This window comes from Toxorhynchites rutilus, chromosome 1 (assembly GCF_029784135.1).
Source record: "Toxorhynchites rutilus septentrionalis strain SRP chromosome 1, ASM2978413v1, whole genome shotgun sequence".
Taxonomy (NCBI): Eukaryota; Metazoa; Arthropoda; class Insecta; order Diptera; family Culicidae; genus Toxorhynchites; species Toxorhynchites rutilus.
This window is the reverse complement of record NC_073744.1, coordinates 122,940,390-122,959,487: the sequence shown is the minus strand read 5'-3', so window position 1 is coordinate 122,959,487 and position 19,098 is coordinate 122,940,390. Positions and strand designations below refer to the sequence as shown.

General features: G+C 39.4%; 2 protein-coding genes across 3 annotated transcripts; both read right to left on the bottom strand.

Moving 5' to 3' along the window:
- Positions 1-6,160: 6,160 nt before the first annotated feature.
- Positions 6,161-7,235, bottom strand: LOC129761864 (uncharacterized). Of its 2 annotated transcripts, XM_055759683.1 has the most exons (3): positions 6,965-7,235; positions 6,709-6,874; positions 6,161-6,647 (listed from the first exon to the last, which is right to left on the bottom strand). In XM_055759683.1, the coding sequence occupies exons 1-3, from the start codon at positions 7,092-7,094 to the stop codon at positions 6,308-6,310; spliced, it is 636 nt and encodes a 211-aa protein (XP_055615658.1). In that variant the 5' UTR covers positions 7,095-7,235; the 3' UTR covers positions 6,161-6,307. The 2 variants fall into 2 exon arrangements, with proteins under 2 accessions (XP_055615658.1, XP_055615657.1); XM_055759682.1 differs by having other exon boundaries at positions 6,164-6,647; positions 6,709-7,235.
- A 6,463-nt stretch (positions 7,236-13,698) lies between these two features.
- On the bottom strand, positions 13,699-16,125 carry LOC129762741 (transmembrane emp24 domain-containing protein bai). Its single transcript, XM_055761260.1, has 5 exons — positions 15,752-16,125; positions 15,571-15,691; positions 15,442-15,512; positions 14,401-14,527; positions 13,699-14,331 (listed from the first exon to the last, which is right to left on the bottom strand). The coding sequence occupies exons 1-5, from the start codon at positions 15,929-15,931 to the stop codon at positions 14,213-14,215; spliced, it is 618 nt and encodes a 205-aa protein (XP_055617235.1). The 5' UTR covers positions 15,932-16,125; the 3' UTR covers positions 13,699-14,212.
- Positions 16,126-19,098: the final 2,973 nt, after the last annotated feature.

Sequence of the window (19,098 nt, the reverse complement as noted above, 5' to 3'; positions counted from 1 at the left end):
CAAGAGTATGCGAAATTTTGATTATTAAACATAATAGTCATGTTTTATCTCTAGCGTAGAATTACATTCCCATATGTTCAACAACTACATTATTCCCCAGCAACCAAGTATTCCTTCTCATCTTTGAGCCAGCATTTGATTCAGCAAACTAATCATCGAGGTATAATCGCAAACTTGTCGTTCTAAAATATACGATTAATTAAATGGAATATTATCTCATACGCTGTATTAATTTTACCTGAATAACGTTCAAACGTCCGAAATTATGCAACCGACACAACGTTCAAACACCCGACATTATGCAACTAACATGTCTATTATAAACGGGAATGAACACTTTCACTTCACGGAGTTCATTTTCACACGCAACTGTCCGTGACAATGATGATAGACACAACAAGATTAAGTGAAGTGTAAGTGACGTGAAAGCGTACGTGGCAGTGATGTTCGTGATCAGGCCCAAAGATTATCATTATTTTGACATTTTTATACAATTTTGGTACAGAGTCATGATTTGCAACTAGAGTATGCATTTTTCATGTTTTAAAATCCTCTGACGGTCCACGACCAGGAGCTCCACCCATACTGACTTTTGGAAGAACATTGTTTGGGCCGATTAGGGTAAGTTGGAGATTAAAAGACACAAGAAATGACAGCCTGAAGTCTGAGCTATCCAGTCTACTCAAGCAACAGCAAGCAAGTGGAGGATCACAGCTTGTGTGGGGCTGTTTACTTGGAATGGGCTGGACAATCTCGTCAAGATCTATGTAAAGAAGACTGCTGAGCCCTACGTCAATGTCTTGGAGAAGAACTTAAAACCGTCACTCAGGAAAATGAATATTAAATGCTATATTTTTCAACAGAACAATGATCCAAAGCACACCTCGAAGGTTGCGAAACGCTATTTTCAATCCAAAAAGATTAAAATGCTTGAGTGGACATCCCAATCCCCAGACCCCAACTCCATTGAACCTCTCTGCACAATACTGGATGAAAAAATCCAATTAATTGGAGTTTTATATAAATTTGAATATGAATACAAACAATGGCTTATTTACGTTCTTTCCATTGAAAGAAATACGTTCATTTTCAAAAACAAAATCATGAAAAAGTATTTTTCGTAATGCTGTTTATTTTTTTCTTTCCAATACTGTACATAGGATATTTGGTAACTTATCGAGAAGCTCTTGATCAACCTGATAAATCTTCACAAACTGCTTTGCGATTAGTTCTCTGACACCAAATTGCTAGATTATTTACTTCCGTAGCAATTTCATTTTGAGCATCTTCAAAAATCACGAATTCTACCATTGTGTTCACATTGACAAGTATTTGAAAAAAAAAAGACGGGTGGGTAATGTCGGGGACATAACCGGAGTGACGTAGAACTATACAAAGGAGACAGCTTTTGTTAAATATATATTTTAAATATATTGTTTTATTTTCTTCTCCTACGTGAATACCTACCTATCTACCTGAAAAATGGATTAGTTTACTGTTTACTCTTTATGAAAATGTTGGGGGTTCTGAAAAGAACCTTTGGTGTTGTGTTTTTGTTATCACTCGATATTCCCATCTTGTTCGGCTAAACCTTCCTGTTTAGCTATTGCGTTTGCCACTCGCCACAGCTTTCACAGTTGGAAAATTTCTTCCCATCCAGCTTGTGACATGTTGTTCAGTAAATTACATTTAATGCGACGTGCCGGAGAAACACTTTACCACTCACTGCAACTAATTGTTGCCTTGATGAGCGCCGAACCGAAGCTGCTCTGTTCTTGATGCGGGTTTTCTGATTGTCGTGAGCAGCTTTGAAAGCCAACTCGAGCACTCCGACGGCCGAAACTGTATAATCGCTGTTAGGTATACTGGTGCTCCGGCACCAATCCGTTCGGCCTAGTTACCCTTGCGGAGCAATCAGTGAATGCGACCAACAGGGAACTGGAGACTTGCACGGTTCGAGTGAGACTTTGCCTTTCCCTTAACTTGTCCTCCTTTGTTACGTCCACGATGCCGATGCCGTACAACCACACGGGTTTACGGTTTGAAAGAAAATAAGATATTTATTTGGGGTCCGCGTGTTTTATACTCTAGCGGTACACACTCACAGGATAGAGACAAATCGGCAGACTCAGCCAGAGGGGCGAGTCCAACGAGACGAACGAATGAGCGTTCAAAGGGAGCGATGGCAAAAAAATACATTCACCAGTAGAGGCGAATGAACTGCAAAGTTTAAAGCCTCTTAAAAACAAAGAAAGAAGAAGAAAATACATTCATTACGATTTGTTCGCTCGTTGGATTCACATGCAGGCTAAAAAGGGTCCTTTTCAGGATCACAAAATTATCTTCAATCTAAAGAGTTTATTGTTTTGTTATCACTCGATATCCCCATTTTGTTCGGCTAAACCTTCCTGTTTAGCGATTTGTTGCCACTCGCCACAGCTTTCACAGTTGGAAAATTTCTTCCTATCCAACTTTGTGACATGTGGTACAGTAAATTACATTCAATGCGACGTGCCGAAGCGCCTCTCAGTGTCGCATTGGAGGCGATTTTAACCTGTAATTGAACATTTGCGATGACAGTGGTACAGTGTCGACTTTCAATGTGGGGTCATAATTTGGATCTCTATGTTTACAAAAATGTCCAACTAAATAAGTCGCATTACATGTCCGTCCAATTAGCTAAATGTCGAACTAATTGTAAATTACTGTACTTTCAATCTGGAAACAATTTAAGAATTGATGAAAATTGTATAATCAGGAAAGTCCCCAACTATCAATAAGCTCAGAACAACTGCCAAATTCACATACTCATCATATCCTGGCAAACAAATTATGAAAAAATCAATTTGTGTTTTATTATTATTTTGGATAATGTTTTAGAAAGCATTGAACTGTATTTCCTAAACTCTTTCTTGAAAGGTTTAATGGCCCTGAAAAGCGCCTTGCTTTATGGAATGGTTCCAATTTAGAAAACTTAGTACTCGTGGTTTTGGAAAGCCATTTCGAACGCCCTCGATGCCGCCTTGTTCTGGATTTGCCACCAAAGCAGTTTGTATAAAGATCAAACTTTTTTCTTCTGCTACCAGCTGCCGTTTTGCGATTGCGTTTGCCACTCGCCACTCGTTGCAACTGCCTGTTGTTGTCATGATGTCCACCGAACCGAATGTGTTCTGTTCCGAATGCGGGTTTTCTTATCGTCGCGAGCAGCTTTGCCAGCTAACTCGATCACTTCGGCGGCCGAAACTATATAACGCCGGCTAGGTGGACTGGTGCACTGGTACTAACGCGCTCGTCCTAGCTACCCTTGCGGGGAACTCCAGATCAACACGGTTCGAGCGGGATTTTGCCTTTCCCTTTACTTTTCCTCCTTTACCATGTCCAGACATGGCTGCTTGGGTTGGTTTGTTGATGTGTTGTGATGCGAACCGATGTGGTGTACGGTTTGAATGAGAATGATCGTTACGGCAGCGGAGCGGGGATTTTTAAGCTGACTGGCTGGCTCGAGAATTACGCATGTGTGAGACTGCGACCAATGTTTCGTTCATTTTCTTCTTTTTCCTTTCCAATCGTGCTTCATTCTATTTCGCTGCTGCTCTGGTTGCCCGTTTTGGTCGGTACGATTTGAGGAGCACAAAATGGACCAATCAAAAATGGGTACATAGTGCATATTGACAATGCTTGATGTTTCACAATTATTCAACTATTTATCTCAAGAAAAATGAAATGTTATTCGTTATGATAGATGCGTAGATATATTTCCTATCAATTGATGCAAAAACCTTTGCGATCTATTGAGAAATGCTCGAGTTATAAGCGTTCCAAATCTTGCATTTTTTCCTGCTTGTTCAGTGCCTAGATTTCCATTTCACCCCCTATATCTTCCAGTTAGACGTAGTCCTACGTCAAAACATCAGGTAGCTTTTTATTGTTAAATATGCAGAACAAGCATGAAAAAAAGTTTGAAAGATCTTGAAAATGAAAAACAGATTTCGTTGATTTTTAAATATAGATGTGATTGTTTTTTTTTCTCAAATATTTATTTCACGTATCCACGTGGACATTGGTTATACCCCTACCCCCCACACCGTGGACAATCGTGGACATTTTCGTACTTGTTGGTGGTTCTGAATAGAACCGAGGCGCTTTGATTATGCGCCCGCGTTCGGGAACACCTTTCGCTCACCAAAAATTCAAACAAGTAAAAACGTACTCACTGTTTGCATGTATTTGCTATGACGATTTCCGCTTTGATCTCAGTTCAGTCCGGCAGCAGAAAAGAAGTATCATTGGGAGAGAAGAGCATAATGCATAGGCGTGTGAGCGAGACCATCTTCATATCACATTGCAATTATAACTAGATGGATTTCTTGATTGAATGACTTGTTGAATTATAGAGACTTATTCCGTTCATTCGTCTTTAGCTCTGAAAAGGAACAATGTGGACAGCTCACACCAACTCCTTCTCCAACTGCAATAAGGACAATTCATTGTCGTCCAACGCACTTCAGCAGACCATATCTGCTTTCAACAACATCAAACGAAGATCTGCTGAATGGATTTCAGAGCAGGCGCCAGCTTATATACAGATTTGTGTGGTTTCAATAGTCTGTTTTCAAACCAAATAGCTAAAGCTATTGGAAACAATTTTTCGAGTCAACAAGTAGCAAGCATCCTTATACCCTCCTTTCCTTCCTTTGCGGGTAATTGGTCCCCTTGCTATAAATATTAGAATAAGTTGAAATGTAAATACACTATAGATATACGAATAGATTTATAAATTGAGTGTTCATCAACATTGTTACAATTTCCTTATATCCCATCCTTCTCCTAAAAATATGTCACCCTCCTAAACTCGAGTACACCGCGAGTAATCGGTTTTCCACCTTACTAACCATATATGTAAGAAAATTGTTTATATATATAGTTTTAAAATTATATTTAAGAATTCGGCTCCTTTAAACTTAAGTAACTGAGCCTGTAAAAATAAACGAATTAAAAAAAAAAAAAAAAAAAAAGTAGCAAGCATATAACTCTTGGGCATTTTATATTTTGTATGAAATGATTATCACCATAGACAGAAGGTTTGGTAATAAAAATAACAATCAAGGAATTATTCTTTCATGTTTAATGCTTGTGGTGGGTAACCGCCAGCCGTTTAGGCGATAACCAAAATGTTTTTTAGTTATCGGTGAGTTCTCTTAGGTAAGTGCTGTATATATGAGCTGAAATCCGAAGAATAAATCACTTGCATTCGCGGTGTTCCATTGGACACTTACAGCCCTATTCTGTATTCCGACGTATTTGCATTTCGTTCGAGTTATAATTTCGCATTCCCTATTTCGAACGTTTTGCCCATTTAATGTTCAAAGAGAAACAGATCGAAATGCAGAATGGAATTTTATCAAGTCGTTCGAAATATTTCGAATCGATCGAAATACAGAATAGGTATGTTAAATTTTGGAAGTAAATGACTTCGCCTCGTTTATTCTTTTTCCCTACCAGGAACATGCTTTTAGATGTTAGCGTGCAGTTCAGTTAGTCCTCAAGATGATTGACGCTTTAGAGCCCCCGCGTATTGCAGACTTTTTATCGGCCGATAGTTCGGTCGGCTTCCTAATCAGTACGGAAAGATATGCATATGCGCACATTATACCGGCCGATAAAAACGATGCAGTCTAAGGGTCTCTCTCTCTCGGTCTCAAGCAAGTTTCTGTTTTCGTTCCTATTCTCGCCTCGATTTGGCCACCACAACATAATTGTATTGTATTAGCTATATAAACACTGTTATTAGTGCTGTTTTTGGTATATTTTCCAACATCTTTTTGTGAGAAAACTGGAAATGGCGATTTTTTTGTGTTTATGTTGAAATATCTACCGGGTGACTTTTGCTTCCGAGTGAATTAAAAAAAAATTATTTCATTCGGAAATATTTGATGTGATGGACGAGGGAATTGACTCGTTCGTGCCCTGGAGACCACTCCTGATATTTTCAGTAAATAAATGAAATTTCTGCTAGACTTGTTGAATCTGAGTTAGCGTAATATGTTGATTGAGAATCAAAACGCCTCGAGCCGTCCCTCGAAATGAATGAAGATTTTTGTCCAAAACTTGGCTGCTTTCGCAATCATTTGGAAAGTTAAGAAAAAAAAACCATTGCCTAATAGAAAATATTCAATCTAGAATAGTTTATTAAATCTTGTTTCTCATCCATGCTCAGCATTCATTCCAGTCTTTCAAAATATCGGTCTTTGTTATAATGAGTGGTGTTAGTAGTAGTGGTAGCGCGGGAACAATGATCACAGTTCTTTCAGAAAGGATACTTTTCCTTACAATTGTTTCGACAGTGTCGACTGTCATTACGCTGCCACTCATCGGAACCGTCACAGCAGTCGCAAACACCATCATTAACCCACGCGCTAGGGATTGAAGTGTAGCCGCCCCTTCCTGTTCGGTGACGCTTCTGAAACCGACAGTAGAAACGACCCTTTGCACAGGCATTTGTACTTGGTTCGTCACTTCCGTCATCAGGGCAATCACAATAGTCGTCGTTCACCATGCCCCAATCAAGCTCTCGTCTGCTCGTAAGACAGTGGAACACGACCGATGTTCGCACAGAGTATGAATCCAAATCGCTCAACCGAATGCCTCTGAAGAAATAGCAATACATTTGAAATTGTTAATTGAGACGACTACCATTACTCCAATTACCTTAATATTTTTTTCTCATAATTCCCAATCTTCTCCATATAAATATAGCGGATATCATCAGAAGGCCCTTTGAGTACTTTGCCGTTGGTGCCATTCGGTCGCGCCACTCCACCACCTTCGTCTCTCGCGCTGGCCGATGCTGGTGATTCCTCTTCGGCTCCATATCCTATCGAATTAACACGTTGATTATTAGCCTGATGTTTGGCACTTTCAATCCGGACGAGTGCACCCGTCCCCGATTCCGTTTGCAACTGACTGATATAGAAGAACTGATAGCCGAAGAAAACGATGGCCATGAGCACCACTCCAAGCAAGGTCATCTTCAGCTTCTGCTTGTAAAACGGTTTGTAGTAGATGTTGTCCCGCTTCACCCATGTTTTACGCATTATGTTCCGTTTTTGGAAGTAACAAATTCACAATATAGTGGAAGTAAGTCAAATTTGCCAAAGAAAACCGATATCTAGAGTTAGTTATGCGGATCCGTGTCTATTACTTCCTTGATGTTCTTGTTTACATATTTCCCAAAACTTGGAGGCTGACGTTTACATTTTTCATTCCTATGCTAACCGAGACTACCAGGATTAAAAAACTGTGTTCTGTACACTCAGCGAAAAAATTATAGAGCGTGGTGTTCCAACCTAAGACAAGACCAGACAATAGGGGGTCGATTTCGAACCAGCTGCTGATTGGTCAATTCTAAAGGGTTGCCAATAATATTTGAAAATGCACTTCGATAGAATGTACTCCTGGTATGTACTCTCACACTAGTTTTCATGATAATGCATCACAGAAAAATACAAGTTGTTGTGAAATACGCAACAATTTTGCTTCACATTATCCAAATGTATCCAATTCATAAAATGTATGATACGTAAACATATGTTAGGGACGTGAAAAAATAGTCTTCGAAACTTTATCTTATTTGGAAACTTGACATCTCGAGTGATTCGGCATCCCTGTTGCTCGCACTTGGTCGAAGAGAAAGAGTAAGAAGCCAGTTGTCACGTCTTGTCTAAGTTCCCGACCTAACCGCATGGGAGTACGAAACAATTCTATACAATTCGCTCATTTATTATTTTGCAACAAAATTTCAGAATTAACTTTTTAGTACATAATCCTAGATAGATAGTCTGTAAATCCTGAAAAGGGCCGATGGGTTTTGTTTTGTCGCTTTGGACGCAACGAGAATCGTGCCGTTCCCAGTTTTCTTGTCCTAACCAGTCATAATTTTCACTAGGTTAAGACAAATTTTTACCTCTATGATTATTCTAATCTTTAAGATTAGATTTGAGTAGAATTAGGATTTACACTTCCACGCCGCGCTGTATATATAGCTTAAATAGAATATTTTTAATTAGGTTATGATTCACTAGTTTTAAGTATATTTTTTACCGTTTCGTAACGTGTATATATATTCTATTGTAAGTTTTAGGCATTATGAAAAGATTCTATACGTCCTTTATAGTCAACTTTTATTCCAATTATGTCCTTTGTTTTTCTCAGAACCTATTTTCCCTTTCTTCGATTTCTTCTTCTTTTTTGATTAACCACTGCTGACCATTTGGACTAGGCATGTAATATATCGGTCGAGGTACGATTCCTTCTTAAGGTGAAGGTGGAAGCTAGCCATTGTAGTAGTATAGGTAAACCCTCGTGTAAAAATGGGGTAATAGTGTTTGTGAGAGAAGAGCAAAGCACACGTAAATAGATCAATTCACTTATCAGACTGTGTGGCGCTTCATTGACACGAGTCTTTGAATACATTTGAAAAAAAAAACAAATAACAATTCAATACTAAAGTAAAATGTATGAACGATATGTTCCGATGAACAATTGCAAATATAAATATATATAGAAGGTGCATTTGCATATGATTCTGATTATACGCGAGCGTAACATGAGCAAATTTATAACACATGCGAATTGGGGCTCTTTTGTTATTAACAAGTTCTTCCGCATAGTAACTCGATGTTGATAATTCCTTAATATTTTCCTTCGTTGATCGTATTGTTTTCACATATTCACGTTGGAAAGCCTTAACCCTTCTCTTCGTTGGCCGAGGCATTTAGATTGAATTTAATACTTTTCCGTTTACTGTTTTTGAAAGCATAGGCAGCCGTGGCAGTGTTCCGAACTCTGCAATACAATTTTCTTACCCAATGTTAAAGTTGCTGAAACTTACATTATAGACCCATTAAACGTAAAAATAATAATTGTATTGATATCAACACAATTTTATTCTATTGATTTTCATGACATGGAACGCTATGACTCCGGAATAACATTTTATTGAGTGGTTTTTATAGCTGTTTCGATGATGTTGTTTGGCATCAGTGTCGAAAAAATAACGATGCTTCCACCAATACAAACAAAAGCATTGCTGAAGATTGAAAAACGAAAATTTCACTTTCAGAGCACTTGCTCGAGTTTTCCGACGTTCTTCACTATACGGTGCGAAAGCAGATGAAAATTTAATATCTTGTGAGTAATCGATTAAAGTTTGGTTGATATTACTTGATGGGAAGTGTGCAAAAACGATCATTTTCTTCACACTGTTTCGCAGAATTATTGATTTTCTGGCGAGGGGTGAGGGAAGGAGATGAAAGAAATGAGCGCCATTGTAGCAGCCATTTGTGGCTAGCTTCCACCTTCACCTTAAGTTTCGCATGTATGGAAAGTGCTGCCAGTCAGATAGAGGCGCGTAATGATAACAATAGTTGCATTGGTGAACCCGAGTGCGAACCCGTAAAACATCTCAGTGCGAACCCAATAGCTTTCGGGTTGAACCTAGTGCGAAACTAGGTTGAAACTGAGTGAATAAAAAACGTTTTGACAGCAGTTAGGTCGGATTCGCAGTGCGGATTATTCGCGGAAGGGAGTTCCAGTTTCTCGTTTGTTTTTCGTCGAGCCAGACGAGTTACTCGTCTGTTTTTTTGTCGAGCTCATCATCTGGAATACCAAAACAAACTAGACAAGCACTCGTCTCCTCGACTCGTTTTCTGGAATAGGGCCCATAGTTTCCATGCTGAAACATATTTTTTTTCGTGTTTGCACCTCATTTAAATTCTTTAACGCTTTAATCCTTAAGGCCGTTTTATATTATCCAGCACGTAGTGTAAACGGCACGTACCGACACGGGAATGCAAATACATTCATATTATCAGGCATATCAACTTCTCTGTGCGGAACGGCAGCGCAGACGTAGCGGAGAAATTTGTTTTCGGAGCAAGAGAGTACATTCACGTTGACGAAATTGAGCCAAGCGTAGCTACTGGTGATTGAACCGATGTCGTACCGAAGAGCGACGAACGCACCTATACCACGAACTTCGACGTTGGATTTGTATGGATGGTGCTACTCGCCCGTGTAGTTCGTACCCGGCACCGGCATAATTTTCTTTTCGAGAATTCCTTCATGCATTTGTCTAAAACGTGCTGTGTATGACCGAAACCGTTCCGCTATATATACGAATACACATTTGAAACACAGGCAATAATATTTGTCTTGCATTAAACGTGCCGTGCCGGTTACGCTACGTGCCTGATAATATAATATTACCTTTATTCGCGATGTTGGTCCACTAAATTCTGTAGATAATCAGGGTCCTACAGCATTCGATTATTTTATTTCAACAATACTATTTCCTTTATTGCAATAGAACCCTATAAATATTTTCAATCGATTATTGAAACATTTTTGCGATCTATCAAGAGATGGTCGAGTTGGAAGCGTTCGGAATATGAATTTTTTGTTACAAGTGCAATATTTTGGTTTTGATATCGCACCCCATATTTTCCTGTAAAGGGTAGCCAACGTCAAAAGTGAAAATGTTTTTGAGTACTATTTGAGAACTGGTTTTACTGTGCTAATCACGTCCAGACACATGCGTGTTTATCAAGGGCTTTATTGACGTAGGACTACGTCTTACATTAAGGGTGCCAAATCAGAAGACAGGTCACGTTTTTATGAAATAAAGTTAACATTAATAACTATTTTTGCTGCGAACGGATTTTAACGATTTGTATTCCAATCGAATCGGAAGCTTTCTAAGATTTGTTTGATATGCTAGACATTACAATCCTATATTCTGTATACGGTTTAAATTGATGAAAATTGGAAGCATTCCCATTTCCCCATACATTTGTTCTGTTCATTTGTGTGCTTTCACGAACAGAGCTGTCAATAACGAGCAACTTATGCAGCCGCTAGAATAGAAACAGTTGGAGACGAATTGTTGGATTTAAAGTCTCCTTAAATAAAGGGAAAGAAGAAGAAGAAAAATAGAAACAACGAAGGGGGATAGCGAAAAGGGAATATTTGCGAAGTAAGATGTCGCTAGCGTATAAGTATTGTATCTCCTCGGAGGAAAATTCTTAGAATCATTCTGTGCCCGAAACAAAAAAGGTCGCTGACTCTGCTCGTTTTGTGTTTTATGTTTCCTTTCGAGCTGTGAACGCTAGCGAATATTTCACTTGAAGTTTATCGCTGCAACTGTGTGCATCTGTTAGACGCGTATTTGATGCTCGTTGAATGACAATGCACGGAAGATGCATTGTGTTGTACTTATCGCTTTGGGTCGTACTATACGGCTATTTAAAGACAACAATCTGTGCTACAAGTGTCGTTTTGACAGTGTTGTGATTGTCCTTTTCAGTCTCAAGTTATAGCGCATCAAAAATGGAGTCCACCAAGCAAGAAATTCGCCATATTTTACGTTTTTACTATCTGCGAGGTAAAACTGCAACGAAGGCGGTCATGATCAATAGGAATGGTGTTGTTTTCCACCAGGACAACGCTCGGCCTCACACATCTTTGATGACCCGCCAGAAGCTACGGGAGCTCGGATGGGATGTTCGATTGCACCCACCGTATAGTCCGGACCTGGCTCCAAGTGATTATCATCTCTTCCGGTCCATGCAAAACGCTCTTGGTGATATTAAGTTGGCATCAAAAGATGCTTGCGAAAACTGGCTGTCTGAGTTTTTTGCAAATAAGGAGGGAGGGTTTATAAGGGGGGCGGGGGGGTGTCGGTGATGGATAATGAAGTTTGCTCTTAGAGGCGAATGAACTGAAAAGTTTAAAGCCTCTTTAATCCAACATCATCATCAATGAAGTTGCCTTCTAAATGGCAACAAGTTCGCGAACAAAACAGTGCATATTTGACTTAAATCGGATAATTTTAAGTATGTTAAATAAAGCGTCAAATTTCGATCAGAAATACGACATTTCTTTTTCCCCAACCCTATATAAGGCCAGAAGGGTCGCCTCTATAGCGTGGTTCCCTAGCGATTATGAAGGAAGGGATAGTTGTTAGTGAAGGAGATAAGAATCAGAATTCGCTGTGGTGAGTGATGTGATTATGAGTATATTCATTTCTTTCTTTGCCTAATAACCATGGATAACTGTAAAAAATAAAAAAAAAAGCTTTTTGGCTCTGGTTCTCAATAGTTTCAGTTTTTCTTTCGAACATGCTTCTATAGAGACTCGTCATTCGCGGGCGAAGTTGCAACTCAACGGCTAATCCAACATCCAGAAGGTCGCTAAGGCTGGACGAGTGCGATGGACAGGACATGTTGTAAGATATCCGGATTGCAGCGCTGTAAAGATGATGTTCGCATCGAATCCGGTGGGAACAAGAAGAGGAACCTATCGAGCGAGGTGGTTGGACCAGGTGGAAAAAATCGGTGCGGCCGTGAGTTGGAGAACTGCAGCTATGAACAGAGTTTATTGGCAAAAAAATGTTGTTAATAAGATCCAATCTCTTCATAGGATATAGCATCATTGTAAGTAAATGAACGATTCTGCAGGAGTTCTTTCCTATACATTTTCGAGTTCATTGTCTTGTTCGTAACGAGAACCTTGGTTTTCTGTCTACAGCCACAAATCCTTTTGTTAAATCAATAACTTCCTGGCAAATTTATCAGCGAAAATGAACTAAAATTGGCTGGGGACATCTCCTCTGGCTGTGGCCTTATAGAATTTCAGACCTGGGGCTGTCCAAAATTCATCTTCACGTACGCTTCGTCATCCATCAGCATGCATTCTTCAATATTCGTCAAAACCTTGTGGTACAACTTTCGAGTGCGTCTTTTGGCCAGACTCCAACGTCCTGTTTAGTTGCTTGTAGGCATGGAAACAACGATAATCTTCTCCAAAATCCAAAATCAAATTTCTTCTCTCGACTTCCATCCGTCACTACTTTTTCAAAACAAAACAGATCAGCTATCAAAAGATTTCTGATACGCCTACTACTACTGCTGCTATAAAATGAACAGTGATTCCGGCTTTTAACTGAATCAATATTACCTATCTGGGTTGTCGAAGACATAAGCATAGACACCTACATGGAGTTCGGTCTAGATAAGTGTCGCTCTATCTTTCTGCTGAAGAACATCTTACCAAATCAGAAGGCTTCGGTGTCTACGATGGCGAGTTGATAAGGGACATGGTTTTTTGGTTGGAATTTGCCACTGCGACATCAAGACGGAGCTGAAAGATCAGTTCTTAAGTCGAGTAACCTGTGCCTTGAAGACTCTCCTACACAAGTTTTCCCCTCTGAACTGACCTACACAAGTGATGGAAAACCGACCTAGGAGATCTTGAGACGATGAGAATAGTATCAAAGAGGCCGCCTCTGAAGAGAGTGACACTACTACGTAATTGAGGGGGTATTGGAATCCTTAATATCCTCACTACAAAGATTACTGCTAGGAAGCAGAGAGCAGTTCGTGGTGCCCCATCAATTCGATTGGTCACACTTCGAGAAGGTCACATGTGTTTCAGGATCCGCTGACTTTGCCAGTGTGCTACTTCCGGGTTTCCGGGCGACGGTTCGGCTTTCAGGACGTTTTTAATGTGTTCGAATTTTTTCGTATTAAAATCTCAAAAAGAATCTTGTTCTGCACCTGACGTGTTAATTATCCAAATTCAATAATAAGAGTGGTTTCTTGAATAATTAACTTTTCGAAGACAATCATAAGACACCTGCAATTAGTTTTTATCATTTTGTTTATTGAATTATTTCAAACTTATACTTCCAATAACTAAATTTGCTAAAAACTGCTGTTTATGACAGCCGAAACAGATATTTAAATTTGAGCTCAGTGAAAATCGTACACAAATGTCCCCACCATTAGAAACCAGAAAAACAAATTAAATACTCAGTAGCTACCGCCGGAACATACAGTTTTTGAATGGCTGCTGCAAATCGTGACGAAAAAATAAGAAGCACGTATAAATTTTGGAAAATCGTATGAGAATCGTCGGTCACTATTAGCTCGTTGAGAAATCAGCGAATCGGGATATTACTCCTCAGTAATCCAGTCCGGTGATCGTTTTCAGCTTTTAAAAGTACATCATTCAAAAGTATATTGTAATTTATTGTTTCACTAATTCACATTCACTCTCACACACGCTCTCTCGGAAATACACAAATTCGCAAAGTTTCGATTGACGATCACGTTGTTGTTTTGAGGGTGATACTCGGTCCCAACAGTTCACCATTTTAGATCAGTTTTTTAGCGATGAAATACCTTCTGAGGTACAACACTTGCCAAGTAGCCAGACCGAGTAGACAGCACAAACTAAAGATGCTGAAGAATAGCACGCGATTGTTGGTGCTCTCTGAAATGAAATCACGATTCATTCATAGTTGTCTACAGATAAGTTTGGGTATCGTTTCAGCTGTCTTACCGTTGGTGTCTCGCATCTCTTCTTCACGCTTCCGCATCATGGCAAAATCTTGCACGATCGCATCGGACAGATCTTCCAAACGTTTGAGGTCAACCTCGAGGGGCTTCAGTTTTGCCGCTTCGCCAATCTACAAGCGATGAAAGCGGTTAATGTTTTATGTTTCGATCAAAAGGGCTAGAATTAGTAGTTACAAAAACAAACGAAGTTAAAGAAAAATGGAACATAAAAGTAGGGAACAGAGCTACTTTGTGCGCTATATAACAATTGGAAACGGGTGAGTGATCCACACTGTGAACAATTAATTCATGTTTTGATTTCCGATCAGATTATGTTGATATAAAACTAACTTACGTTAGTGTAGCCATCTTGAATAACCTAAATTAAGCAACTTCTTCGATTTGGAAAATATTTACGGTATACATTTTGTCGAATCGTAAAATGGTCGGAGAGTGCATTAGAAGTATAAGTAGAGACTCGATATTCGCTCTCAGATGACACTAAATTATGAAGAAATATCTATTGATGCAATTAGAATGACTCGAAACCATCTATGAGTCTTATTAGAAACATAGTGCTTCAAAGCATTCAAAGATAGCTTTTCGTAAGCGAATAGTGAATTTCTACCCATACCTCGAGGAAAATTTCATTTGTTCAAGGGCAGGAAATACAATGAATCGAGTGCACTTATTGTGGGGAAGGTCAGATAAGTGGGTGTAATAACAGCAAAACGTTGTCACATCTTCATGGAACAGAACATTCATTCAACACTTCTAAATGATGATATCAAACACAAGCATTTGGTTCTGCAACCGTAGAAAAGCAAACAACTTACGGCACTTATAAACTGAAATGAACACAACGATGCCAATGGCAATGCATATATATTTATACACAACAGATGTGAGGTTTTTTTTCAGTTTAGGTTCGATACAAATTAAGACCCCAGATATAACAAGAATTGAAAAGGGAAAAAGAAGAAAACTAGATAAGCATCCCGTAACAATTTCTAGTTGTACATAGGACTATGTCGCTGCTACTTACCCCTTCATAACTCTTGGTTTCGATACCCTTCTTGATGTCAAGGGCTACATCCTGTACCACTCCACGATGAGCTGAAAAGAATCATTTTGATTGATTGATATATCGTAGAAGCTTGTGATGTGAGCTTACTTGGCGGCACTTGTGAAATGAAGCAGATCTCAAATGTATCGTACATCTCGGATGTGAAGGAAAATTTGCCTTTGCTAATGTCTTCTTTCTGAGACATTATGTGGCCTTTGCTATCGCGCACCTACCAGAAGAACCACATTAAATTTCAACGTTTAAAATGAATCCTATCCCAGTAACTTACCACATAGTTAATTTTCTGTCCTGGTGCATCGGTAATACTGTACTCTCCGGCCACAATCTGATTCCCCTGCATGTCGTCTTTTAGACATTTCTGCATATTCGGTTGCAGGCGGAACATGATTGCGTGCGATTGATAAACCGCAAGCAGAAGAAACAGCACAACATTGAACAGGGACTTCATTGTAGCGATTATTGTAAATTCCAGTGCAGTGAAATAAACTGCACCCACCGGCACAAAGTTTGAAGAATTTGAACTTCGATGAAATACCAAAGAAATTGTTATTGCTGGCAAGCTAGAAATGAAAGTTTCCTAGTTCGGGGCACAGGACCTGACTTTTTTGACAGCGGCATATGCACGAAAGCAAAGTATAGATGAGCTGGCGAAGAGTTGCTCTGACGCAATGCGCTAAAATGTGTCAATCGTGGAATAAGGCTACCAAAACGATTTGCTACCAATGCTACCAAAAATATTTGAACTGACCAGTATGTGTTCCGTGGGAGAAGAAATACGGGAAATATCCTATGATCAGAAAGTACCGGGAATTTTAAAATAAAACAAAGTCAAACAAATATGATCCATCTGAAGCAACACACATGTGCCAACATTTGACCCAGTCCTCCATGGATCCCTGGTAGGCTGACGAATGGATGGCCTCTAGTTCCCTCATCGCATTCTCTTTTTTTTTATCCCATTTATTTATTAGGCTCATTAGCATTTAGCTGTAACAGAGCCGGGTTTAATCGTGTACATGTACATATGTTTATGTTTTTATAAATTGTGAATTACACAGTAGTTAGTAGTAGCCATTTAGGCGTTAAGTTTTCTGTTCCATTACATTATGGTAAATTACACAGTAGTAGCCATTTAGGCGTAAGGGTATTCTTTCTGTTCTTCCATTGTTCAGCAGACCGGACAGCGGAGACAGTTGATATTGATCATTGTTGAGTTATTTATAGAACAGCAGCCCGATATTTCTTGCAGAGCAGAGCAGTTGTATGGATGAATCGATCTTTGTTCCACCGTGGATCGATTTCCATCGCTGATGATGGTTGCGTGGACGTAGTTATTCTATAACAACACAAAGATGGTCAGTTGAGGGCCCTGAGTTTGAACTCACGATCGATCGCTTGGTAAGCGAACGCGTAACCAAGTGGCTACGAAGACCCCCATCGCATTCTCTTTGATTTCCTCGATCGACTGAAATCTCTTTCCACGAAGTGACAACTTAAACTTGAGAAACAAAATTATAGGAGGTCGTGTTCAAGACATGACCGCATTGTTGACGTAGAACTACGCTGTGGTTTAATTCAAGGCGCTTGTTTATAACTGCAGATATTATTTAATAATGTAACGACAATTTTGAAATAACCATTCTACCAGTTTGGTCGCCCTAAAATGTTGTTTTATTGTAGAATCATTTGACGATGATTGTTTGATGATTCATTCTTGTGCTCGCAGAACAATACTTTGCTCGAGAAAAGCGCAGCTGTCATCCTTAGTGGAGAAAGTTTTGCTACTGGCAAGAGAAACCACATCGAATACAAAATTCCAGAACGATATTTACTTTCTTGGTGACTATTATAAACGAAATAAACTCTATCTGTTAATCTCAACAACCTCGAAAAGAGTACCACTGCTTCATTATGATCAAGATTAGCGCAAATGCAATCCTAGTTGAAAACAGTTTTGCGACTGGCACGCGAGCCCAAATAAATTAATAACTTAATAAAACTTAATAAATAACTTGGTATTCTCCAAATAATTGTTTGGGGCACAACCTTAACATCTGCTTCACCATAGCGTCAGTTCAATGCATTGATGACAGAAAACAAACAATGTTAACTGCTTGGAAAAAGTCTGAATATTTGCCTCCGCAGAAATTCATTACCAATACCCTAGTGTCGCGACCGCCGATATTATTTATTGTGATCAATGGATAGGCTTCAAATATGATGTCTCAGTCTAGAAGTTTCTTTGCTAGCTACAGCGGGGAAAACTCATTAAACCCTTTCTGCAGCTAGTCAATACGTGGGTGCCAATCACGTAATGCGTCGTTGATTCCACACTGCGACACTCTCCCGGCTCAATGGAAGCGCGTCCTCACGCTATCAGCGGAGAGAGAGTGCCGACAATGTTCATCTCGCGATGTTACTGCTGCTGCTACCGAAGTAGACCGATGCGAGGCAGAGCTCGATTGTTGGTTGTCCGGATGAAGTTCGATGTCCGTTGCTACTGCTGCTCCTGTTGCTGCTGCTATTGCTGCTGGTTTTCCTTCCAGATGTTGCTCGTATCACGTCCGTTGTCAGAATGCCGGCTGCGCGGAATGGCTCGCGTTTTTATAGCCTGGCTCATATTTTCTCTCATCTGATTGGTCTATAGTTTTCATGGCATGTTTCTCATGCTTTTTTATTATTATTATTATTGCTATTATTTCATTTGGTATTATGTCAGCTCTGTACTCTACAATCCATCTCACCCCTACTCTTCCATAAATAAATTATTATTATATTTTAATTTAGTGGAAATTCCTCTGTTGGTTGAAGGAAATGCAACTGCAAAATGTTAACGATTAAAGAACATTTCGAGGTTTCGAGCATAAGCCGTATTATCTCATATATCTCGTTTTAAGACATTTCCAAATGCTCGTAAGAGCAAATTGTCACACCTTGTCATGAGTAACTATTTCATTAAGAAAAAAAATACAGTCCATATCGTTCAATTTAAAAACTGCTATAGCTTATTTCGTTTCTTAATCTTGTCTTTCTATAGCTAGACTGAGGGCTAAGGAAAATAGATTTTAAAGTTTTGATACCTTCATTCTCCCAGGTTCCATGACCTCTGAGATAGCGCTTTGGAGACATGGGCGAATGTCCTTGGCTTAAGCCTGGCGTAAAATTGTACCAAAACAGTTTTTAGTAAAAATAAAAGCATCCACATCTAATTTGGTCTGGTCTTTGGAAACTCGAATTCTTGGATCCATTAAAAATTCGGTTTTCGAGTTAAGTATTATTATTGAGCGCTATGTGAGAAATGATTTTTAACAGAGTTTACCAATTCAAGAAAAGCTTTCCCTTCTACTACAAAACCTGGTTGTCTGACGTGCTGTTTCCGAAAAGCGCATTTCCTACATCAACTTCGACATCATGAGTTCGCAAGCAAGACGGGTCTATGGTACTAGGTGAGGCCGTTTCGTCACTAAGTTGGTTAGGGGAGCGGTATATGAAAACAGTACGGAAGAAAGCAGAAGGGGAATTATTTCCTTGAAGCGTGAAAGAGACAGACTGATCAGGAGCGAGCTTCGGCACTAGCGTATTGTGTTTTGTTTACAAACAAAACACAGTAGATTT